Genomic DNA, 26,573 nt, shown 5'->3' on the forward strand with positions numbered 1-26,573 from the left:
GGGTCGCATGGTGGCCAAGTATAGCATCAGCCTCACAGCCTAGAGATTCAAATTGAAAATTCTAAATTAGCCATAGGTGTAAATGTGAGTTTGACTGCATGTTTGTGATTTAATGGCGACCATTTCACTGCCAAGTCAGCTGGGATAAGCTCCAGGTTGTATATGTCATATAGAAAATGGATGGATAATCTCAATAATGTGAGTTACAATGCATTTTAACCTTGTGGTGACTGGACGTTGCCCCCATCCATCCATCCATTTTCTATACCTCTTCTCCTCTTTGGGGTCGCGGGGGCATGCTGGAGCCTATCCCAGCTGACTTTGGGCGACAGGCGAGGTACACCCGGGACTGGTCGCCAGCAAATCGCAGGGCACATATAGACAAACAATCATTCACACTCACATTTATACCTATGGACAATTTAGAGTCTCCAATTAACCTAACATGCATGTTTTTGGTTGTGGGAGGAAACCGGAGTACCCGGAGAAAACCCACGCACACACGGGGAGAACATGCAAACTCCACACAGAAATGCCCAGGGGAGAATCGACCCAGGTCTTCACGATCTCCAGACTGTTACTGTGTTGACCAACATGCTAACCACTAGGCCCCGTTGCCCAGCAGTAAAAAGCAATTTGCACATTTTTTGTGACTAAGACCTCATGTAGTATTACTCATCTGGCTGTGACTATGGTTTCTGTTTAAGTACCGCCTCTTTGTGCTGTCATTGGCTGGCTTTTCAGTGACTGTTGATGTGTCATTGGATGGAATAGATGTCAACCATCATAACACCACTGGCACTGCTATATAAATGTTTTCTATGGTGTTGTTGCTTGTTTTTAGTTCATTTGACCAATTGTTGAATGAACAGAATTATGATTATTTAGTCAAAATAGATGGAAGTGACAAAGCTGCAATGACAAAGCTGGGTAGCATGGCTTAATGGTTGTCTACCAACTGCTTTGATCCTGTGTTCCCCTATGACCACGTCAAAGTGTCCTTGACAAAGATACATTATCAGTAGGTGAATATATTTATTAATTAAATTTAGCTACACCCAAATAGTTTTATGTTTGATTGTGTGTGATTTAAATACAAATGTTCATTTCAAAGTAAGCCTATTAATACTAATATTATTTTTAATCTCTTGTTTTGGCAGTGTTGTCTTATTAAAGGCCACGTGCTTAAATTAAACCCAATACTTTAAACAGTAGTTGTTTAGGTGAATTCAGTACCAAGAAATATACACTACAATACATTTTGGAGGTTACGCTGACTTGTCTATTACTCTAAGATTTAAAGTAAAAGTTATTATATCCCATTGCATTGTGTATTTTCTCTCACAGAGCTGCTTTTACCAAATGCAATGAAGATATGGAGAGGGACTATGTATTGGAGGGTTTTGGAGGGCCTCCTGCGCATGCACCCCTGAGAGAAATCTCCCATCCGTGCGTGTAGAGTGTGGAGACCCTCCGACTGCCGGGAAAAGAGGCGACTCCAATCACTCACTTTCCCCGGCTGACGTCAGCTGCCTGGCTGCTTGGACTCGCCGCTCCCCCGCACACGGCGCCGCGTCAAAATGCTGCTCTCTGTGCCGCCAAGGACCGGAGGAGTGAACACGTACAACGGCTACCAGGGCAAAAGCATCAAGAAGGTAAACTTTATTGCTCTCAGGCTTTTTACATATCATAAGAATGATAATAAATCGTCTATCGACGCGCTTGTTCCGAGCTCGGCGCCAGTTCGTGGCCGCTTTAAGCTGCAGTGTCCTTGAGAGAAGTGGACCACAGGCGAGCGTTGAAACTCTCAGACTGGCTGTGTGCACCGTTTATGGCTTTATTATTTTTTTTTAACAAACATGGAACTGTTTGGTTGTGCTTGGTTGTGGTCGCTCTTCTCTTCCGTTACTACACACAATTAAGGGTAGCGTTTATAGTAATGATAAGGTGATCGTCCTGCAAGACGAATTATACTCAGACTCTTTCATTTGTATTGAATACATTGACATCTTTACTTGGTTGATGTTTTCATTTAATTTATCACAAGTTGGCAAAGTTTTTTCTTTGCTCTTTTACGCCTAGCGACATGCCCCACCCCTTCAATCCCACTAATAATGACCCAGAGAGAGAGATCGGGCGTTTGCATGGATCTGTAACAAACAAAACTTGTAAATAATAGCCACTTTCGATGATGTGGCCAAATGGGAACGACTGATTGCAGTGCAACAAGATCAGAGATGGACCAATGTAAGGACCATTATTGATTGACTTGCTCAAATGAATAATTCATGGCCCGACATTGTAATCTATTTTTAAAGGGGCTATATCTACACAGACTAGATCACGTTCCATTGTGGTATTTTTGGACATAATGTATATATATATGGTTAGGACTGGTATTTTTAGGTGCTATATGTTTAAGACTGATTGCATATGTACTCATTCCTAAGAATTAGGCTTGAGACCAGTGTGTGACTGTGAATAAGCACACAGTCATAATGATCCATCGTAATACGGCTTTTGAACAATGCTGAAATCAACACCACCCTCTGTTGCTTGTGTTATTCCCATCCCTGCTTCATGGCTGGCTGAGATTCAGATTGCTCACATTTAATGGGCTGGAATTCCTGGAATCCTGGATTCAGTCTATGTGTTTTATTCCAAGGGAGAGGTTCTGCAAACATCTTCCCTGGAAGAAGACATGCACCACTTTATTTGGACACATTTGACATTATCATAGCACCAAAGTGGCATACAAGCAGGCCTTGTAAATCCAGCTTCAATCGCTAACTCCTGGTTTGTGTCTTTGACTGCGACGAGAGGGCGGAGACGAGAAAAGGATTAAAAGATTTCGCCCCCTTTTCCTCTGCTTTCTATTAACTTCCTCACATTCTCTCTCTCTCTCTCTCTCTCTCTCTCTCTCTCTCTCACTCTGTGCCTTTCACATACACGGATTTCTTCGAAGTGTACTCCACTACTGTGGTCAAGTTCACACATGTTCTGACATCTTCAGGATGCTGGAAGACTGTCTAAAAGAGACTTTTTTTATAGCATCTGTGTTGGTTTTCAATAGAACTGGAGTGAGCCAGTAGCAGAGCAGTCTTACCTTTTAAACACTCGAGGTCAAGGACCCTTGATTGCTGTTGTTGATTGATTTATTTTTTTTTTGCAAAGCAATCAAAAGATCACGTTGCTCGCAGTATGATATTCATCATGCCTTTAAAGGTTCTCTTTGCTAAACAGGTAGGATGTTTCTTCTTTGTTTAATGCAACAGCAGAGATTAATGCAAACGGTGCTAAACGCAACACAAAGAGCTGTTTTGTGACACTGACGGTGAAAACTCAAAGGTGAAAACAAATAGTGCTTGTCATTGATAACAATGACAACAAATCACTAACATGTTTGACAGTTATTGTACCATTCGTTACACGTGTACAATGCTGAGGGTTATATGAAAAATGTTAACTTTAAAATGAACATAATGTTGCGTTTTTATTGACACTCTTAAAGTGGTATTCATTTAAAAATATGTTATTCATTGTGGTTGTTGGGGTGGGCATAATAATGAATTATGCATAACTGATACTACATAACTGACTGTTATGAATTCAGTCCAGCTAGCACAGGGGCTGTTGACTCAGTGTGTGCCGTCTGATGAACATGCATTAAATGCTTAATTTTTCAAAACAAATCAATTGTAAAATTCAAATACAACTAACTATATGGAAAAACACACCCCTTCATATAAAATTCTGCCATGTAAAATCAATATAGAACTATAGTTAGAAAAGAAAAACAGTTGATTAAGTGGTAGTTCCCCATAGTGATGTTGCCTATTTGTTGTACTGCACTGCATCGGAACGAGAAGCCATATTGTGTGCTGCAGTGTAGTTGTACACCACAGCAAGCTACAACCACAATTATAAACAGATGTAATTGTTAATATATTTATTATACAGCTCTTGTCTTCATGTCGTTAGATTGTGCAAATTTGTGGATTTGAAGTTGTGGCTGGTGGATGGATGTTTACATTAGAATTAAAACAAACTTAACTGGAAGAAAAAATGATGCAGATTGTGCTGATTGGTTATGGATATAATCAAGCTCTTACATCCTGTTCTACTTGGGCTGGATACAGCAGTTCTTGAGTCATTCTGGACACCACCTCCGCTCCTTCCAAATCACCTCTTCAGTCACTGCGTGCACATTTTTCTGTGGGCCATTTAGAGTGTAGGAATATATTGTAAGTATAAAACATAGTTCTTGTCCCTTTATTGTTGTGGGAATGGCAAGCCTGGCCTGCATTTTTGCCTTATATCATTTTAGATGACAGTTGTTAGTGTGTGTTGTGTGTGCACAGAGGCCTGTTGTACTTGCTAAAAACACCTCCAGCTTGACAGCATGATCCCTAATCTCAAAGCCAACACACTCACCCCTAAAAAGCTGCAAATAGCACAGGAACGAAAACACAAACATTTGTTTATTACAAAGGAATGCAAGGAATGCTCTGAGATGACAATGTGATGCAGGTAAAGACAGAGTGAAATGATAAGGGGGCGTGGAGCGTAGCAAAATAGGTGAAGGTTTTGGTCTCACCCAAACAAAAATAAACAATGACTCACTCAACCTGCACTCGGCACATCTTTGGTTTTACCTTACACCTCACGCTCGGACTGGCCGAGGTCGTCGGTTTGGATGTGACTCACTGATGTCCTTGTCTCAGAAGGAGAGCACTTTTAATGAGACACTCCCCACTTACTGGAAAGCACATGAGAGGGATTAACACTAACAAGCAGATCCCTATTAGACAGGCCTCACTAGCCAGACATGAGATTGTATCTTGCAGGCCTGTGCAGGTGCATCCCTCCTGATAGTCGGTGTGAAGGCGAGAGAAAGCACCGGAAGGAGCCGTGATTGTGAGAAAACAAACACCACACCAGTGATGCTAAAGAAGTGAGAGGGCGATTGCAAGGGAGGGCCGACATGAATGGGCTGTGCCTGTGTGCTTTTCTCAGGCTGGTAAAATGGAAAAGTACCAAATTACAACAATTTGGAAAACATAAAGCAGAGGCAAAGAGCTGGTGTTGCTTCTTATGTCTGATCTGTCTGCAAGAATGTCACCATTAACAATATGAATATGAATATGACATATCAGGGCAGATCTGGGAAAAGTACGGCCCGTGGGCCACATCCAAGTTTTTATGTGTGGATTAAAACAACAATGGTTTTATTTTGAAAGTGTATTTTTGGAATATGTGCATATGCCATTGCCTGTGGTTGTGAATCCGTTCATGCAAAGATCTTTACCTAAACCAGGGGTCGGCAACCCACGGCTCCAGCTATTCAGCTTCCTTGTTGTGGATCCCATGCCCAACTCTGTGATTTTTTTAACACAGGAAATGTGCATTTTCAAAAAGAGTTTGGAATATCCAACTCACTGCAAGTCTGTGAATGCATCTACACTGCATTCTGAGCAAGAGAAGAGGGAGCAGGGGCGTGTGCAGTCAGACATGAAAAAGACGTCTTGTGAGTGTGCTAGTTTTGCGGTAAGCTATCCATACCTATGAATACGTCCCTAAAAAGGAAAATCTTGGAAGAAAATAGAGATTTTAATTCTGCATGGACATACTGTATTCCTTTGCCTTCACTGCCAATGACTCTGGCTTACCCGTGTGCTTGATATGTGGCAATAAATTAGCAAACAAACGAAAATGTAATGTTGAATGACATTTTCAAAACAAACACTCAGCATTTTCTGAAAAATACCCAAGTACAGATGGATATGGAACGTTGACCAGAGCAAACATACTTTCAAGAAGTGGATGAATGCTCCAAACTCAACTGCAGCTGATAGTGTTGGGGCACATGAGATCTTAACGAGGGGGAAGCAGTTCACGGATGAAGACTACATGAAAGAATTGTTCACAAAAAATATCAGAGCATCTATTGTTCGAATAAAAAAAACCCAGGAAATCATTCAGAAAATGAAAGAAATGACCCTCTCTTTTTTCTTTACTGAAGAAGAGGCAAAATGGTTGTTTTGACGGTAAGGGTTGCCGACCCCTGACCTAAACCACGACACTCGACTACTTAGCTTGTTAGACTTTTTTGTCGGTAGAGAACAATGACAATTAAAAAAAAAAAACAGAGAGTGTTATTGGAGCTGGAACTAATCAAACAGTCACTTGTATTGTAAATGTTGGTCTGAAATGAGAGGAGCTGTTCAGAAAGGTGGCTTGTATGCCCTCTGAACAAACAAATAATATACTAAAAGTCGACCAATTACAACGCTTATGGTCCGTGTCACTGCAATGCCAGGTTAGATTTAGTTGGAGGTGCATGTCAAGCTACTCAAAAGGGTTTGGTAGGGGAGGAACGAGGTGGCGTCGCCTCAGTGCAGAAGCAGGCTTGGCTTTAACACATGCAAATACTGCCCCTCACACTGTACAAACACACGATTGGATCAGTGCCTTGCTTTGCTCCCACCTTGGCTCAAACATTTCAGGTTATTCATGGTGCTGTGGTTGTGTAAGGATACATGGCTAGCAGGTTACATTCCTAAATATGCATGTTTTGTTTGTATGGACAAATTTAGATTGAATAAATTATGTTTTTGTTAAACTTGCGCTCCTGCCAGTCGCATATTGTCAACATTGAATTTTTATGTTGCATGTAGAGTATGTATGCTGTCTAGAAAACTCTCCCAATTTTAATGTGTGAGTCTTTGTTATGTCTTATTTATGTCTAATATGTCTTATTTCCTGTTATTGTGGCTACTATATTGGGTAATACGTGTGTAAAGGTGACTATAGGAGTGTTATTTCATGTCTATCCATCTATTTTCAATGCCGCTTCTCCTCTTTAGGGTCGCGGGGGCATGCTGGAACCTATCCCAGCTGACTTCGGGCGACAGGCGGGGTACACACTGGACTGGTCGCCAGCCAACCGCAGGGCACATATAGACAAACAACCACTCTAATAGTGTTAAAATCTGTATTTAAGAAGGTCATAAACCAGTTTTCTATGCCCTCATTCCGAAAATATTTGATTAATTCACTTATCACGGTTGAGTCTGGAACCAATTAACCGCGCTAAAAGAGGGATTACTGTATTATTATGAAAGCCGTGCTCTTCCAATATCGTCATTGCAAGTGAGTGCTAACTGCTGGATCTGTCGGGTTACTGATCCACTTGGCCCCAGTACAAGTTTCGCTACCTTCTCACCTTAACAGGAGAGGAGGACCAATTAGTTTATGGAACAATTATCTTTAACATCAGAGGAACTCATTTTTTATGTAGTAAGTAAACCACAATAATGTCCAGCTAATGCAGGTTGTGTAAAGTGACTGATATGCATGCAGCCTAATTAAGTCAATTGATTGTGAGTTTGTACATTTTCTCCTTTCATAGTGTGTGATAAAGTCATTATGTGTTCCCTTGCTCATAGTTCCATTGGTTTTACAGCCCTAAACTATATTCACACAAGCTACAGACCTTTTATACTCTCACTTTGCAAACATAGAGGAGCATCCTCATTGTTTTGTGAGTTTGAAAATTGGAGTCATTTATTGCAATTTTGCAGCAGAGACCAACAGAGAGACATAATTAGCTTGGCTGTCTGTTGATAAGCCTTTCTCTGTTAATAAGCTGCTGGTCCTTATAGTGTCCAACAAACCATCCCATTGTTCCCAGGGGCCAGCCCTGCTGACCCTGACTAATCAAACAGTTCCTCCTCCTCCTCCAGCGCTGACACAGAGACAATACCAAGGCCAAGCACTGCAGTGATATTCTGTTAAACCACTAATATTGGAAGACAGAAGACAGTTTGGTAGTATCTACACTTGAACACAAGTCGCATAATCGAAAAAGAAAAGATACAAAGAAATTGGTTTTGTATAACATGTTTCCTGAAACACCTAGAAGCAATGTGTTTCTTTTCAGGAACAATGTCTGGATATCGTCTATATAACTCAGATCTCACTGCTAGCAGTTTCCATTGGAACTCTTTCAAATAATTCACAGTGGAAACATGCTGGAACATGAAAGCTTATGTGAAAGCAGAAAGCAACTCCAGCTAGTTTGAATTCCGTACACTTTTGTTTTTAGACTCAAAGCAACTTTCACTTTTAAAATTGCCATACGAGTGATGCATATGTCATTCCCGTGATCGCTATTATGTTTTAGCCGGTGCATTTCTGCCACAAGCTTAATGTCTTTGATACACAAGGCTTCGAATGAAGTTAAAATTGATTGACATTGGTAATAAGGATTAACAAAACTGTGTTCCCTTTAGATCTTAATTTGAGATTAAAGTAGCAGATTTAATGCGTCTCTTTAAAAAAAATCTGTTTCAAATGAACATACTAGTATAATGGTCTGACATGTCGACATTAATAACATAAAGATGGCTGGTATTGTTGCTTTGATGAATTACAGTAGATGAAAGTTCACTCATTTTCACATCCATTCAGCCATTTATTAGTTATGTGATTGTTGAAGCTTGATGTTTATCCATCCATCCATCCATCCATCCATCCATCTTCTATACCGCTTCTTCTCATTAGGGTCGCGGGGGTATGCTGGAGCCTATCCCATGGAGATATAGGGATTCTGTGTTTTCATAATAGTACGGGCTATACTTTTATCTGGATCTTTCAATTTCACTAATTTCTGAGTTGTTATTAAAGGTTCGACTCAAATGTTTGCATTTCCCCCGCAACCAATGTTCGCCCTAATTCAAATTTTTTTTATTACTTTTTTTCCCCCTTGTTGACTGGGGAGGACATACATGGCAGGAGCTCTGTTGATGATACTTGAAATTTGAACTATTTGGTGCTTTACTGACTACACTTCACAAACACAAGATGAGAACTGCTTGCTGACTTAACTCGAATGGGCGAGAGATACAGATCCCTTGGAATAAACTAATTACAAGTGCTGCAAGCTGCTAGCAAGTCAAGCTAACTGGCTAACTACTGAAGTTCAAAGCAGTTTCCTAGTAACAATACCAAACACAAAGCAAAATGATACTGGCTCTGGAACTACGAATTCAAAATCAGAAATAGGGTCAGTCGGTGAGGAGGAGGACGAAACCTCAAAAGAAAAAACTGTTTCAGAATTCGAAGATATTCTCGAAAGCCAAAATTTGCTATTATTACAAGCCTTGAAGAAAGAGATGAGTGAGATACTAGAGTGTACTGCACTACGAACAAGGCAAGAATTTAGGTGTCTGCAATCACAAACAGAGCAAGATTATTTCAAAATAAGGTAAGATTTGAAGAGTCTGCAATTCCAGATTCAATTTCAGAACAGAAACCTCATCGAAATGATCATGGGGGTCCATGATGATGTCATAAACCTTATGGAGGAAAATAGCACTGAGAAAGGATACCAAGGCCCTACAAGAGGAAACTGAGGAGTTGCAAGATGAAAACGCTGCCGTATGTGCTGCTCCTCAGGAGGTAAAAAACCCTATGGCACAAAATAGAACATTTTGCAATGATATCAAGGTTCTGCAGGACGATATTAAGGTATTATTGGATGACAATGCTGCCTTGTGCGCTGCTCTTAAGGAAGCTAAAAACACAATGTTATGCAAGGATGTGAGGGTTCTGCAGGATGATATCAATGCATTATTGGAAGATAATGCTGCCTTGCGCCCTGTTCTTAAGGAGGCTATAAACCCTATGGAAGAAAATCGAGCATTATGCAATGATATCAACGTTCTACAGGATGATATCAAGGCACTATTGGAGGATAATGCTGCTCTTGAGGAAGAAAAAGAAGCAAAGGAAAATATAATGAGAAATATAATTGATGAGATGGAGCAGAATGCACGAATGAACAAAGTGATTCTCACAGGGCTCTGAATAACACTCAGGTCAAAAGGCAGGGCCGTCCAAAACAGAAGAGAACCAAATGGAACGGATGCTCCTTCAACAAAGCAACATATTGCCATACACCATCGGCACTTGCAAAAACACAAAAAAGCTGAGAGGCACAAACGTCTACATGAATGAGCATCTGACAAAATGCAACGCTGACATCGCCAAGAAAGCATGAGACTTGAGAAAGCAGGGAAAGATTCAAAGCACTTGGAGCACCAACGGCAAACTCTACATCAAGCTAAATGGAGGTCCCTTGAGAAGCAAGAGTGCTTGTTGATGTCAACGATCTGGATAGATATTAAACATCGTATTACCATGACAGGAGAAGGGAGGATACAACCCACAAAGAAAGAACCATGAAATTAGAAGGATTACATTCATTAACATTTGACTTTGACATCATCGTTGCAAGGGCCTGCCTGCAAAGTAGTAAAATGAGGAACTCATGTATCTACATTCAATGAGAACTCACAGTACAACCCTAAAGACGGCAGGAAGTGGATCCGGATATCAACGGGAATTTTTTTTGTTTTGTTTAAAAAAATAAAAAATAATACTAATATGTATTATCAATTGATGTGATACGGAGAGGGGGTAGGATTAAATAAGCTCTGCTTCTTCCTACTCCTTTTCGGACGTGTGGAATTGTGAATTGTAACATGAAGCATTCAGTTTAAACTTTATGCATGTTCGAAATAAATTAAACCATAACCATAACCATCATTTTTCAAGTGTCTGTGCATACACACAAACGACCTGAGCATTCCTTTGGACACCTGTAAGCACCTTCAGACGTGCACACTGTAGTATCACACCTGTCCAAATCCTGAGAATTTGAGGTGGTCCAACTTCTATTCTGTCATTTTTGTATATTTGTGTGTTCAAAAGGCAGCAAGGATAAAACAAGCCGTGAAATGATCTCATCCAATTAATGATCAGATCACTCACGGAGGTGCATTGCAAAATGGTACAGAATAAATTCTTACGTGTTTACGTGTTTATTTACATTTCAGGTTGGCTTTTATTGTGTGCGCAGCATACATTCGCTGTACGCTGAGAAAGCTGGAGCAGTGCACAATTGCGCAGGCACGCAGCTTAGATGGAACACTGCCTGCAACTACCCTCAATTTTACTTTTGTCTATTTTTTTGTAAGTGTTCAGCGGGATACTTTGTGGTCACCTATTTTACTTCACTCGACATGAATACATTTCAGGTCAAATTTAGATGTCTTTACAAAATGATCCTATCACTGCTGCGTTTCCTCTTGGATACATTTGAAGGGAAGTAACAATGTGTGTAAGAGAAGTACCATACAGTCGTCCCTCGCTCTATTGCAGGTTTTCAAAGATGAATGATTAATAAGTGATCGCTGTTTGTGGTTGACTATGGCCTATTATTAGTAAAAAAATATTGAAATACAAGTCATATGTAGTATTCCGGTCACTAGACGTCAGTAATGTTACAGTGATGAGATGTTCAGTACCTTAGATTACATTACCTTAACAGTGCATAGAGTCCACCTTGGCGAAGTGGTAAATTTTTGGCTTCTTCCCCATTCTGCTTGAAACACTTACTTATGTTTAGAGCAAATAAATTGGAGGCTAACTCGTTAGCGCTGTAGCATGCTATATGCTACGAGTGGTGGCCGTCTCTTATGTCCCTGCAGCGATCCCGTAGCCTGTGCATTAGTGTTGCGCAACTAAGAATAATAGGAGTGTAAAGGTGGCTATAGGGGTGTTATTTCATGTTTACAGGGCTCTAATAATGGTGAAAATCTTATTTATAAAGTCAAACAGGTTTCCTATGCTCTACAAAAATAGTCCGTTTATTAATATTGAATCTTACTTCGCGGAAATTTGGGGTGGGTCTGGAACCAGTTAATTGCGATAAACGAGGAACGAGTGTACATCCAAATATAACAGGAACCTAAATGTGTTTTGCAGCAGACGTATGTGTCCTCCAATCATCAGATGGCTCCTCCAAGCCCCAGCAGCGGCAACACCAGCACTATCAGCAACGGCAGCAGCAGCAGCAATAGTGGCGGGGAGCAGCTGAGCAAAACCAACCTGTATATCCGTGGCCTCCACCCAGGAACCACAGACCAGGATCTGGTCAAACTCTGTCAGCCGTAAGTCACCCAATAAATTATTTATCAGAATGTGCACCTTAATAAATCTCCCTGTGGACACACATGAATCAGATTAGAGGAGCTGAGGTGACAGGTGAATGATGAAGAAGAGCATTTCTGGGATGGAAAGTTAATTACCATAATTTTTTGGTGGAAAAACAGCCTACAAAGTTGAGCCATTTAGTTTGTTGCACCTATGCACAAACATTTCAACAAGTACAATGTTTAGTCTCGCTGAAAGTAATTATTTATTGTTCAATAAAACATGTATGAGTAGTATGCTATTGTCTGCTCGTGTTCTAAGTTGTATTAAATACCTCATCATGGTCTTTAAAAAAGTGGTCTGACATGAAACAGCAGTATCCACCAATCAATTGGACATGTTTGTTGGAGCTCCAGTGGAAGTCATTAAAACAAGTATGGCGGAGATGAATGATCCTTGCCAGCTTAATTGAGGACTGGAGCCTGGTGATGAGAACCAGCAGAGCAGACAAACTGTGACAAAGGACAAGAGTGAGAGAAAAGGAGGGAAAGGGGAGTGAGAGAGCTTGAGCAAGTAAGTAAGGGAGGGAGAGAGGGAGAGGCCTGCTATTTTACAGCTGTCTGGAAGAAATGGCTCACATGAGGCTGCCCAACCCAACAGGAAACGGCAAGCCCAGGGGAATGGGAAAGACAAACAAGGCAGTGGCATGAAGGGGCGGGGGGGGTGTATGTGGAGGGAGAGAATCAGAGGGGGTGGACTGAATTGGGTTCAGAGTTTGTGGGTCAGGTGGCGTTCTGCTCAGTTCTGTTCTGTTCTGGGGGTGACGTAGGGGTAGGGTGGGGGGCGGTTCTCATATTTCGACTTTTACAGAGCCTGATAAAATCACTGCATGAAATTTCCCTTTTAGCACTGCACATTAGGGTCAGCGTAACTCGCTTACAGTGACGAGGCTGAAAGAGAATTGCGTTTGTATTCAATTTATTGGAGGAAATCTATTCATTAATATCGCTATAGTCAGTCATGTAAAACAGCATGGAGATGTGTGATATATATGGAATTAGACTCACTTTGCTAAAGTTTGAGTGACAAATGTGAGCATACGATTAGAGTACAGCTCCCCTCCCCCTCTTGGAGAGTCGTGTGCAGGATCGGAGATGTACTGTGTAGGCAGATGAGAGCAGGGAATGGGGGTTGGTTCTCTATCCCCTGGCTTGCAGTTGTGTCTGTGGGTGCCTTCACTGTGGCTCCACTCCTTGCCCTGGTCCATCTCTGGTTGTTAACCATGGATGGACATTGGGTTTGACTCTGGAATTTCCTCTCCCTCACACATGCGGAGTCTTCCGTCCCTCTTTCCACTCTGCATCATTTAGTGTGACGACACCACGGCATGCATGCACCTATCATAAATACTAGTCTTAATGTTAGGCACTCAGCTGCTTGCATTACTGTATATGCACTAGAAGATGTTAAGAAGACACAATGTCAGTCCACTTGCTGGGCATGGCTTGGAGTACGACACCATGAAACAGTCATGCTTTACAGGAGGTCAAATAAATAATACAGATGTGCACTTAACCAACCGGTGGACTTTAGTCAAGAAATCGTCATTGACAAATGACTATATCCTTTAATGCGGGAATCCACAAAGATTGAATCAAGGCAAATTGGACGCTTCTTGCTTGTTGGAGATGTTTCACCTTATGTTCTTTGGGTCTGGAGTTTTCATATTTATGTCTGTAGTAGGTGTTTCCCCTGTGTGTGGTCAATATAGGGTTGTTATTATTGTGGACACACGTGGCTGGTGAAGGACTTTCCTGCAAAGCAGTGAGTCGTTCACCTGCTTGGTAACAAAACAACTCATTAGTGGTCACTCTTCCAGTGGAATGAGAAAATCAGATGAAGAGATGTCAGCACTAGGGATGAGTGAGTACACCACTATCTGTATCTCTATCTGTATCTGTATCTGTATATATACCCATCTATATATATCACCCATCTAAATTATCTGTACTTGAAGTGGGTGGGGCATAAACCAAAAGTGGGCGTGGTTTAACCAGAAATGAAATTGACATGGATTGATCAGAAGTTGCTATATTATGTGTACAGTGTTTGTGTGTGTAAGTGATCTGTAAGACTTTATTATTGAATTATTTTTAGAGATCTGTGTGAAGTTGGTGATTCATGCAAGCATCCAGTGATGGCAAACAGGGAAATAATCTGTCAGTCTTGTTCACTGTATTTTTCTCAAAAGCGTATTTTTCTCAAAAGTACTACGAGCAAAGTTTTCCAACTGACTTTATATCACCAGCCAAATTAGAAGCAAGCAGACGAAAAAAAAACACTGGCAGTGACCGGCGCAACACGACCCGTTTACAGCTCTGTCTTGTCAAATGCACCGCGTACATAATGAAACAAGTTTACCAAGTAACTTTAGATACGAGCTGAGCTGAGGAAAACCTAAAAAAAAAAACATCCGGAGTGGAGGCAGTTACCAACGCGACATGAGCCGTTTTCAACTCTGTCTTGTCAAATGCACCGCGCATGGAACAAAACAAGTCTACCAACTAACTTTAAATATCATACAAACTGAAATAGAGCAAAATAGACAACATGAGCTGGAGTTGAACCAAGCAAGCAGAGAGTCACTATCTATATTGTGTCTGTGTGTGAAAGAGTGAGAGGGATGGGGCGGTACCTGTGTGTGAATGGCCAATCACAGAGTGTGAAGAGTGAATACATAAGTAGTTACCCAATGAGGATTTTCCTTCATCACGATTACGGATAATAACAAGCTGTTGTTGTTTCATGCTCGTACTCGGCAAAATGCATTATCCGTAACAGATACTCGTCTGAAACAAGTATCGAGCTCATCCCTAGTCAGCACATTGGTGATACCGCAAACCACCTCCTCTGTTTAGGGAGGGACTTTCTAGTTTGACATAGATGGCTTGCTCCTTCTGAACCCAGTCAATCAACAGCTTCTCTGCTGGTTGCAGCCATTACTACATTACATTTTTCTTAGTCTCCTCAAGACCGATTAAGCAACATACAAAATTATGTCCATCCCTACCTGTAATAAGCATAATTTAGAACACAACACAAGGTCTCTTTGCATTGGAGCCCAATTAAAATCCTTAACAATATTTGTATATGTAGAGCAGTGTGGCTAGAGGGTGAACGACATGACACTGACTGAAGTGAGGCCGCTGAATGCAGAATGAGAATGTGGCTGAGAGCCAGCATTGCACAGGACAGCCCAAAAGAGATGTATCACATTACAGTGCATGCACATCCCTGGAGAGATGGCGACTGATAGACAATATGGGCCACACTGATGCATTTGTCCATTCCACTGAAGCAGCTCTCTGGACGGATAATGCAACTGTGAGATCATAATAGAAACCTGCATGACCGACGTCATGATGGACATCTTTGTTCATGCTAAAATGAATACAACATGCAAAATGTGTATTAACTGTACTGCCATCTCCCTTCCTGAAGCTTGCATTGAATTTGTTGGAGGTTACAATTGAGTCATTGAACAAAGTCAGCGATACATTTACTGTATTTCACAGAGAAACTCCCTTGCAGGAACCTAATACATGAGATGTAAAAGTAATGCATATTAATGCTTTCCGTTTTGTGTTTTTTTTAGATATGGGAAAATTGTTTCAACAAAGGCTATACTGGACAAGACAACCAACAAGTGCAAAGGTGAGGATTAAAAGCATATTGAGGCATGGAGCAAACGTGATACTTGTTAGTTGGTTTGCTGTACTGTAATTTGGATTGTTGGTTAACAATTAAATTGTATTTATAATCTTACCTTACACTGACTTATAATAAGGACAATACAGTCTACCATTTCCATGGCGACTGTGGATCACCTACCATAATTTCCGGCGTATAATCCGCACACACAAAATTTACAGAGAAAAAAAGATTTGTACATACATAAGCCGCACCTGACTATAAGCCGCAGGTGTCCACATCATAAAATTTAATATTTAGTGCACAGAAAGACGTTACACAAAAAGATTTCTTGAACTTTTAAGAAAAGAAATGCTTTTTTTCCCAAACAGTGCGTGCCAAACAGTGGTGCAACATGGCTATTTAAAGGGATAGTTCGGATTTTTTACATAAAGTTGTATGACATCCCCATCAGCAGTGTAGCCCATCAACGGGAACTCCCCCCCCCCGGTAGTTGCTGGGGTTACACAAGTAAGCAATTTGGCTTCTCCAAACAATATCCGTTCAAAAGAGTAATACATTTGCATCACTAAAATGCCTCCTCGAAAACATCAGACCTCACAAATTGCTCGGTGTTATAGTTGTCTCCCGCCGTGTCCCTGCGCACTGTTGCCTGTCCATTCTTGTGTATGTGACGAAGACGCTCGCATCTTTTTCCGCTGTGGAGCACACACGTCAACGAGATGGGCGCGGCGTTCCGTCGGAGAAAGAGGATGCGAGCATCTTCATCACACACACATGAATGGAGAGGCGACAGTGCGCGGGGATACGGCGGGAGACAAATATATCGTCAAGCTTCATCAACTTAGATTGATAGCAATGTGTTTTGCATCAAGGAGACACTTTAGGCTCAATATGCTTTCATGATAAGCAAAGTCTTAGGTGCAGAATTTCCACACAACCACACTCTGCAAAACAAGTTTGTGGTTAGCCTAACTTTTTTGACTGCTGATGTCAGTCAGTGCATCTTGTACATCAGTGTTATCATTAGTGTGCCAGGAATCAGGGCACTGAAAAAAGTTTTTAGTCGCCAAGAGTACAGAAATTGAGTTTTGTTTAGGCAGACCATTCGAGAAAGTTGAAACAATGTTAAGTGTCTTTCTCTTTGACTTGCACTCATCTTTGGGCCTCCATGTAGAATGCAGACCCCTGCAATGTTTTTTTTTACAAGCTCAGAGATATACTGCTAGCTCTACATGTTGTTTATATGAACATGCACAGAAGGTGCATGTGAGCGGGCTGCAGACTTACGGGTTACACAGAGGTCACACATGCTGCATGAATAATGTGAACACTCATCATGCGGAAACAAAGTGAATGATATGGATAATAAGGCATATCCCCGATGTGCTTTTAACAGAAAAGCAGTATTTCCTCTGTGTTAACTGTACATTGCTAACAAGTCTAGAAGGGACTTACTTAAAACATGTCGACCTCTGTGCTGTAGAATTACACTCCACTATTTGTGAATTTGAATTGCTGTACATGCATTGCTATTTGATAGTTACAGTATATCTTTCTGTGTTCCCATAGGCTATGGCTTTGTTGACTTTGACAATCCATCCTCGGCTCAGAAGGCAGTGACGGCATTGAAGGCGGGGGGCGTGCAGGCTCAGATGGCCAAGGTACGACCTCCACTGGACACGTTACTATTACAACCTGGAATGTGCTTTAGTCAAAATGTGAGGCAAACTATGTAGACCAAAGTGTCAGGACACCCAGCCCTCACACCCAAGAAAAGTAGATGTTGTTCTTCCTTTTGCAGCTATAACAACTTCCACTCTTCTGGGAAGGCTTTCTACAAGATGCTGGAGTGTGTCTTTTTGTCTATTTATCAACATTTGTGAGGTCAGAGGTCACTGATTTTGGGGGGCTGAGAGGGGGCTTGCTTGCTCACAATAGCTGTTCTAGTTCATACCAGTTTTATTTAATAGGCTTGAGGTCATGGATCCCAAGGTCTTTCTCAGCATATCCATCCAAGCATGCATTTATGGACCTTGCTTTGCACACTGGAGTGTAGAAAGAGGGCCTCAAACTCAGCAAATAATTTACTTTAAGACATAGAATTAAGATTCAAGTGTACTTAGTCCAACTCAAGTAACCTAACCCTCTTAATTTATCAGTTCAAGTGTCCCAAAGATTTTGTCCATATAGTGTCCATATAGTGACAAACATAATTTGAAAACTACATCAGGCTTTTTACTGTATTCCTCTTTGTCATACGAGGCACGCTGCACAACAATATGACAATTAAGGTGCCACTTGTGTGTGTGTGTGTGTGTGTGTGTGTGTGTGTGTTTGTGCAGGAATGCATGTTTGCATTGGCACGCTACCATGGGCATATGCTTGAGCCAGCGTATTTATAGGTTCTGTAGAATACGTGGACGCACAAACAGGACCCTATGAATGCACACAGGTACAAGTGTGTATGATGTGCATACATATGGGGGTGTGTGTGTGTGTCATGCTTCATAGTGGTGGCAGCGCTAGGGGAGCGTTTCCCTGTACAAAAGAGCTGCCTGTTCTCTGTGGTGGCATCTGACTCAGTGTCTGAGCAGCTCCCCAGTCAGCAGGGCCCAGTGTCCAGCCACCCGGCCTGTCGTCACACACATACTCTCACACACAGAGAATACGAGACAATCACACATGCAGCATTGTCCGCTGGCCTTCCCTCAACCAGATTATAGCAGTCAGTCTCACACACCAGCGACACCCTGGGAAAGCTGATCCGCCGTTAAGCTGGATCGCTGACATTCATACGGCTTCCCGCTCACAAAATAAGTTGATTTTCACTCACCCCTTCACGGTGAGTTTACTAGCAGGCTTATGTTTACGTCAGATTACTGCCTGATTCATTGGCACTTGAAAGCATCAGTGACTCTCCCGCACTTGCTGTCATGGGCTTGGAGCTTGTTCGTTTATTTGCAAAGGGAGGAGGTGAGGAGGAAAGTGGGTGGGGGAATAGATCACCTTCACTGCAGGTCATAGCGGTCACGCATGCGTCGCTAATGGGATGGAAATTAATTCACACTGCGTTTACAAGTTTTTATGCTATCTACATTCTGAGATAATGAATATTCACTATGATTACACGGGTGGACACGCAGGTTATCTGCCATGATACTGGGCTACTTTGGTGAAGATGGGAAGGAAAAGGACAGTGGACACATGTTATACATAGGACACAAAGGTCAAACTAGGTTAATAGCGTATTTTTTTTACCATTTAAAGTTGGGATTTAGAATAGCCGCATGATTGGGTTATTGCTGCAGAGTGCTGGTGTCACTATTAAAGGTCAGGACTATCATGTGAATACAACGGCATGGTTCCTTGTGACTTACCACCACACAAACTGCACAATAAAGTTGTCCCGGTAGGGAGATGATGAAAGCACCAACAGCAGTTTAGATCCTCTTCAGATCATTTCCAAAGTTCTTTGTCTGAGATGTCTTTGTTGTGATTTTCCACTAAGTGACCGCACAAAAGGATTTTAGATCATCCATGGAGGGAGAGTCATCGGGAAGCAATCCCGTTTGGATATCACATTACCTGGTTCCCGTGCCCTCGTCCTTTTAAGAGGCCAGTCCAGCATGGACAGCTGCCTGTTTGGCATTGCCATAATAACAACAAAGAGTAAAGGGGAGCATGAGAGACAGGAGCTTCTTTTGCTCAGAGATCCGATGAAATTGGAGTAATTGGGCATTTATTTTACCTTATAAAGTCTGTTTTTTCCGTTTAAATTTTTTAGAATTCCGTTTTTTATCTTTTAAACTTGTTTTACCAGCATAGAGTGTGTGCTTTTTGGGTTAGTGAGTGAAATGTCCATTAATTAAATGCAAAAATCCTTACATGAATTGATGCAATACGTCATTGGCCAATTTTGCCTAGAAATTGAGGAATGGATGTAGCCTGCCTAACTTCTCCTGGCATGTCAACCGCTGCACACATTGTTCCAAAATAAAACAAACTGGAATGCCCATGCTTGTGATTAAGGAAGACGTAAGATGCAATTCCGGCAACACGGTGGCCTAGTGGTTAGCATGTTGGACATACAGTCAGGAGTTCGTGAAGATCTGGGTTTGAATCTCTGTTCTCCGTGTGTTTTTTTCCGTGTGGTGGAGACTCTAAATTGTCATGAATGTGTAAATTGTATGAATGCATGGTTGTTTGTCTATATGTGCCCTGCGAATGACTGGCGACCAGTCCAGAGTGTACCCCGGTCAGCTGGGATAGGCTCCAGCATACCCTAGTGAGGACAAGCGGCATAGAGGATGGATGGATGGATGGATGGATGTAATTCCAATCGTTTTGATACTTTGTCTTGACGGCTATGACAAGCTGGGTGGAAGAATAAACGTGCCTCTTGTCTTTTTAACTCAGAACTTGCACGCCGTTAGCGGGCATTGTAAAACGCTCGCTCACATTAAAGTGGTAAAACACAACACAGTGTACACCTGAGTCGCACACACACAGCCACACTCTGCTAGCTTCCATCCACGTTCCCTAAGAGAGGTTTTTGCCGCCGTTTGACATGTTTAGTTCGAGAGGGAGCGAGTCGGTTGTTTGTGATGCGATCGCGCCACGGCTGAGCGGTCCACCGAGGGAATACTTCCCCACACGAACATTCATTCTCGTCACAATGACATCATTTCATTGACATTATTTCACTTTCCCCGAGATTCCGCATTTAACGGTAAATTCCGTCTTTATTGGCCAGAAATAGCCCCAAGATTTTTCCAACTTATAGTTCTCCTTCTTAGAGCGAGTTACGCGGACTTTCCCATTATTGTGACTTTCACTGGAGCCAAAGCCAAAGAGAAATCAGCTGCAGTCAATCATGATTATGAATGAGAAGTTAATAAGACTTGGCCTTGTCAAGTTACGACCTTCCGGAACCTTCAGCATCACTTATAAAAAGGTTGAGATTACACTATGTACTTTATACAGTATACTTTTGACCCTGTGTAAATGAGAGAAAACTTGTGTACATAATTCTTATTTTTAAAAATGATTGAAGATGTACGTCGGATAACCGTTCCACCCCGGAAAAAGAATGGTTCATATAAATCATCACTGTAATGAGTGGCGTCATGAATCCGTGCCCACAGAGGTCCTACTCTAACCGAAAACTGGCTCCATCAAGTTTGCTGATATGATATGCAAATCTATTTAATCTGTTCCAGAAAGCCAAAAAACAAACAAATGCAGAAAATAGTTTGAAATGCATATAAAAGAATAAATGAACGTTTAACATCCCTTTTACCTTGACTGAAGACTCGATTGTTGACAAAGATGTGATGTGGCAGCGAGATCCACGAGGACACCACCCTCGTGTTTTGCTCTGACTCACTTCTTGAATTCAGTAGTAAAGACGTCCACATTTTTTCTCAAATGAAGATGTTTAGACAGTAAAACATGGTCCTGTCACTTTCTTACTTGTTGACGTCTCTGCTTTCAGCAACAGGAGCAGGACCCCACCAATTTGTACATTTCCAATCTACCGCTGTCCATGGACGAGCAGGAACTGGAGAACATGCTGAAGCCCTTCAGCCAGGCCATTTCCACGCGCATCTTGCGGGACGCTAATGGAACCAGTCGAGGAGTGGGCTTTGCCAGGTACTCTGGATATTTAATCACATGGCTTAAATATCCAAGCTAACTTGGTCTTCATGTACGTGTTAAACACTGACCAAAACAACGTTACCTCATGTCAAGCCTGTATTAAACCTTTTCTGGTAGGATGGAGTCGACAGAGAAATGTGAGGCTATCATCCAACATTTTAATGGAAAATATATTAAGACTCCACCTGGAGTGTCAGGTGAGTACTTTTTGTTTTGTTTTGTTTTGTTTTGAATGCAGTTTTTCTTTTTGTAAAAGAAAAACAGTGTTTTAAAAAGTAGCTGTCCACATAAAAATGACGTCCCAAGCGGTCATGCAAATGCTGACGCTTTACAGAAGGTGGTGCTAACATTTTGAGAAAAACAGTGGAACCTTGGTTAGTGTCCTTAATTCGTTCCAGAAGGGCTGACGTAACGTATGCTAACCGAATCAAATTTTCCCATAAGAAAAAATGTCAATCAAAGCCAAAAATGTTAAAAGTCAATGTTTGAAATCCATATATACAGTAGAAATATACATAAATGGTGAATGAAAGGGATAAATGAACATTTAAGTTAACTTTTACCTTCAATGAAGGCGTGACTCTCCCCAAAGACACCATGTGGCATTGAGACACCACATGGACACCATCTTCCTGTTGTGCCATGAGTTACAGTGCATCTGTAAAGTATTCACAGCGCTTCACTTTTTCCACATTTTTTTGTGTCATAGCATTATTCCAAAATTGATTAAATTAATTTTTTCCCGCAATTACTTGATTAGAATAAAAATAACATTAGAGCAACTTGGGGCATCTTAAATAGTATTATAAGGAACAGCGCTAAGAAAGCAGACTACCCTCACTATTTTATAGTTGGAAACATTAATAATGTATGGCCATACGGTGGCCTTGTGGTTAGCATGTTGGCCACACAGTCAGGAGATCGGGAAGATCTGGGTTTGAATCTCCGTTGGGCATCTCTCTGTGTGGAGTTTGCATGTTCTCCCTGTGTGTGCGTGCAGGTTTTCTCCAGGTACTCCGGTTTCCTCCCACATTCCAAAAACATGCATTGGTGAATTGGTGACTCTAAATTGTCCATTGGTATGAATGTGAGTGTGAATGGTTGTTTGTCTATATGTGCCCTGCCATTGGCTGGCAACCAGTCCAAGGTGTACCCTGCCTCTCGCCCGAAGTCAGTTGGGATAGGCTCCAGCATAACATTAGAGCAACCGTAGTGAGGATAAGCGGCATGGAAGATGGATGGATGGTGTCTGATGCATCGTGTCTATGGGAACAGTCACGTCTTCACTGACCGAACCTTAAATGTTCATGTATCTCTTTCATTTGTCATTTATATGAATTTAGAATTGTTTTCTGCATGTAAAACTGCAAAACATGTTCTGTGTTAACATTTTTGAGAGTCAACCTCTGATGACATCATAGATGGGCGACGTAACTTCCGTTTCCGGTTGCCATTTTGTTTGCTATCTAATAGGATGCTAACAAGGAAGGATGTTTACGGAATAAAATAAAAAAAAAAATTAAAGGCGTACCTCTCTGGTTCAAAATTACACTTTGATATTATACTTTTAAAACTATAAGAGGAACACTACCGGCTAGCAGATGCTACCAATAGTGATTTAAAAGAACAGATTGAACAAATAAATGTCTGTATTTGTCACAGTTTGAAGTTAAACAACTAATAATAGTGTAGATATACATTCAATGGTACAGTAGCTAACATTAATAGCTAAACTTCACCAAATCGCTACCTAACAAACATAACTAGTGTGCTTGTGTGTGTTACATGGGGCTTCGCTTGCAATGTCTGAACAGGAAGAGGGCGGATTATAATGCACATTTGAAAATTTGCGCCCCCCCCCCCATGCAGTACCTAACCAACGCAGACAGCACCTTTAACTTATGAAATGAACAAAAACAAAATTGTCTCAGTTCTGAAAACAACATTGCATTATGAGAAGAAAACAGACAAGAAGACAAGAAAATTCTGGAAACAGAGAAAATTCTTACATAGCCAACATGTTGAGAATTTTCATTCAATTAAAATACAGTTTTAAAAATGTAGTCTCATCTCTTACACAGTTGTATGTCTATGTTCTCCATATTTTGAATGCTCCCCTCTAGTGCCACCAGAGCCCCTATTATGTAAATTTGCTGACGGAGGCCAGAAGAAGCGCCAGAGTCAAGGAAAATACCTGCATAATGGCCGAAGCTGGACCAGAGATGGAGAGACTGTGAGTTTCTTTTTTTCTGTTTCTGAGTGTGAGTCTTGCATGAATGCAATCACCTTGTCAATTTCCCTGCAGGGAGGAATGACCCTCACATACGACCCCACCACAGCCTTACAGAACGGGTCGGTGCCACCAACGCACACACTCCAAAGTGAATGGCATCATTGTGGGGTGACTAACACCTGTATTATCTCTGTAGGTTCTACTCTTCCCCTTACAGCATCGCTCCCAACCGCATGCTCGGGCCGACCTCGCTCTCCCCTTACATGCACTCACCTGTGTCCACCTACCAGGTACATGTCTTTCTCATGTCTTACGTATTTGTTCTGAACTAGATTCTTTTGGTAAATGTAGCATAATCTTGTTGTGTGCCATGCCAGGTACACAACCCATCCTGGCTACACCACCAGTCATACATCATGCCGCCCACAGTGAGTAACTCATATTTGATAGCTACTTGCGCTTTTGCTGATTTTTATCTTTCACAAATGGTAAATTTTAATAGGGAGCAGTCCTGACACCAGGGATGGACCACACCATGTCCATCCAGCCCACGTCGATGATGGGGCCCCTGGCACAGCAGCTCAGCCACCTGTCCATAGGCAGCAGTGGCACGGTTAGTAACATCATTCAGTCTTTTTCCAGTATGGTACTAATGATATCTTCCGGCCGCACGGTGGCCGAGTGGTTAGCTTGTTGGCCACACAGTGAGGAGATCGGGAAGAAGAATCTCCATCGGGCATCTCTGTGGAGTTTGCATGTTCTCCCCGTGTGTGTGTGGGTTTTCTCCGGGTACTCCGGTTTCCTCCCACATTCCAAAAACATGCATGTTAGGTTAATTGGTGACTCTAAATTGTCCATAGGTATGAATGTGAGTGTGAATGGTTGTTTGCGATTGGCTGGCGACCAGTCCAGGGTGTACCCCGCCTGTCGCCCGAAGTCAGCCGGGATAGGTTCCAGCATACCCACGACCCTAATGAGGAGAAGCAACATAGAAAATAGATGGATGATCTCTTCCTAGCTCCCACAAGCATCGCTAATCAATATCAATCGGGCTCTTCCTTTTGTATATAAATCAATAATTGAAATAGAGCAGAGGACGGATGTAGAACAAAATACGCAAAATTTGAAGACCAGTTGAAAAATTGCAAGAATTTACATTTTACACTGTACTGAGATGTCCCCTTGTGGAACTAATAAAGGTATATCTTATCTTATCTTGGTCTTAAGGAGTAGAGCAAAATGCAAACAGAAGAAATGGAGTCAGACAAAAAAAAAATTGAGTAAGCATTTTATTGCAAACAACCATTAAACTGAAAAAGGCTGTTCATTTGCATCAAAAGTTTAATACTGTAGCTCAAAAAACCTGAAACACCCCTAAAATAAAAGTAAAATCAAAAAAGAACTCAGTAATGAGTAGCTGCGCCATTCCTGTAAATCCCCTCAAAAATTGGTTCCAGGAGGCATGTGGGAATGTTGCTCCACTGTTGCTCCACCCTTGCCATCCATCTCCAAATGTTTTCAATGGGATTTAGATCAGGGGAACATGCAGGATGAAGTTGTTCTTCTTGAAGAAGTCCTTTGTCAGGTGGCCATTGTGAACTGCAGCGTGGTCTTGTTGAAAAAGCCAGTCATTACCATACAGACTAGGGTCTTTAGTCATGAGGGATGCCCCCTGTAACATCTCCACATAGCCAGCTGCCGTTTGACACCCCTGCACGACCTGAAGCTCCATTGTTCCATTGAAGGAAAAAAGCAGCCTAGATCATGATGGCTCTCCGCTGTGGTGTGTGGAAAACATCTCAGGTGGGATCTCCTTGTCATGCCAATAACGTTGGAAGCCAACAGGACTGTCAAGTTAAAATTTTTTCTCATCGGAGAATAAAACTTTCTTTAGCCTTTCAATGTCCCATGTTTGCTGCTCTTGTGCAAATTTCAAACGGCCAATTTTGTGGCATTGAAGGAGATGAGGGCCGGTGAATTTCTTTTTGGGTCTACCACTTGACTTTTTTCCTCCATAACCCTCAGGATTAAAAAGATTAAAATGACTATCTTACTGCGTCCCACCTCAGCAGCAATGACACGCTGCGAGAGGCCTTGCTTATGCAGCTAGACAATCCGACCACGTTCAAAGAGAGAAAGCTGTTTTTTCTTTGCCATCAAGAGATCATGACAGTTTTAATACCTGACAGAAAATGACATTGAATCCACATTTTTGCCAAGATTTTGGCTTTTAAAGACTTTTGATCATCTGATGAACAGCCTATTTCACTGTAATGGTTGTTTGCATGAAGTGCTTACTCAAGATGTTTTGTCTCACTCCCATTTCTTCTTTTTGTATTTTGAAGCTCTACCTGGAACAACAGTGGAAAATGTAAATTCTTGCAATTTTTCAGCTGGTCTTAAAATTTAGTTATAATTGTTCACATTAATTAATCTCTTATAATACGTTATTGATTCAAAGTGGAACCCCACACATTTGCGGTTCAGTATTCACAGGTTTTTTATTTTTTTTTTATGTAATATATTTTTCTCTTAAAATAGTCTGTCGGTAATAACTAAAAAATAAACTAAAATGTACGGCATACATGAACAATACATGTACCACTGTTAGAAAGACACTATTTGTACATGTTTACAGTATGTCCTAGGTTCCCAAAGTGGGGTATGTGTACCCTGAGGGGTACACCAATTGTCATGGGGGTACGTGAATAAAAACGAAAAACAATTAGTGCTTACACGTAACACTCACAATTACGAGTGCGCCTGAACGCCTCACAGCGCAAGGAGAACAGAGCACAAAGGAGACAGAGCGTGAAGTTGTTCATTGCTCTGTGTGCATCATATGAACAAATATATTTATAATCCAAATATAATATATTTATATTGGTGTTCCAATCCCAGCACGGTGCAGCGGTGAAAATCTGTCACGGTGAGTGGGGATTCCCCTGAAAATGAGACTTTATCGGTA

At 41.5% G+C, this 26,573-nt stretch overlaps 1 protein-coding gene across 1 annotated transcript in view; it reads left to right on the forward strand.

Moving 5' to 3' along the window:
- Window positions 1–1,504: 1,504 nt before the first annotated feature.
- The window catches only part of LOC129185620 (RNA-binding motif, single-stranded-interacting protein 2-like), a 28,836-nt gene continuing 3,767 nt past the window's right edge, over window positions 1,505–26,573 (forward strand). Inside the window, exons 1-11 of the mRNA XM_054782916.1 lie at window positions 1,505–1,655; window positions 11,833–12,017; window positions 15,656–15,714; window positions 17,284–17,375; window positions 21,209–21,366; window positions 21,490–21,569; window positions 23,496–23,605; window positions 23,678–23,724; window positions 23,802–23,895; window positions 23,983–24,033; window positions 24,108–24,218. Of these exons, the coding sequence (XP_054638891.1) occupies window positions 1,581–1,655; window positions 11,833–12,017; window positions 15,656–15,714; window positions 17,284–17,375; window positions 21,209–21,366; window positions 21,490–21,569; window positions 23,496–23,605; window positions 23,678–23,724; window positions 23,802–23,895; window positions 23,983–24,033; window positions 24,108–24,218 (1,062 nt within the window). The 5' untranslated portion in view covers window positions 1,505–1,580. The remainder of the gene's footprint in view (window positions 1,656–11,832; window positions 12,018–15,655; window positions 15,715–17,283; window positions 17,376–21,208; window positions 21,367–21,489; window positions 21,570–23,495; window positions 23,606–23,677; window positions 23,725–23,801; window positions 23,896–23,982; window positions 24,034–24,107; window positions 24,219–26,573) is intronic.

The sequence above is a fragment of the Dunckerocampus dactyliophorus genome, chromosome 1 (assembly GCF_027744805.1).
Source record: "Dunckerocampus dactyliophorus isolate RoL2022-P2 chromosome 1, RoL_Ddac_1.1, whole genome shotgun sequence".
In the NCBI taxonomy this organism is placed as follows: Eukaryota; Metazoa; Chordata; class Actinopteri; order Syngnathiformes; family Syngnathidae; genus Dunckerocampus; species Dunckerocampus dactyliophorus.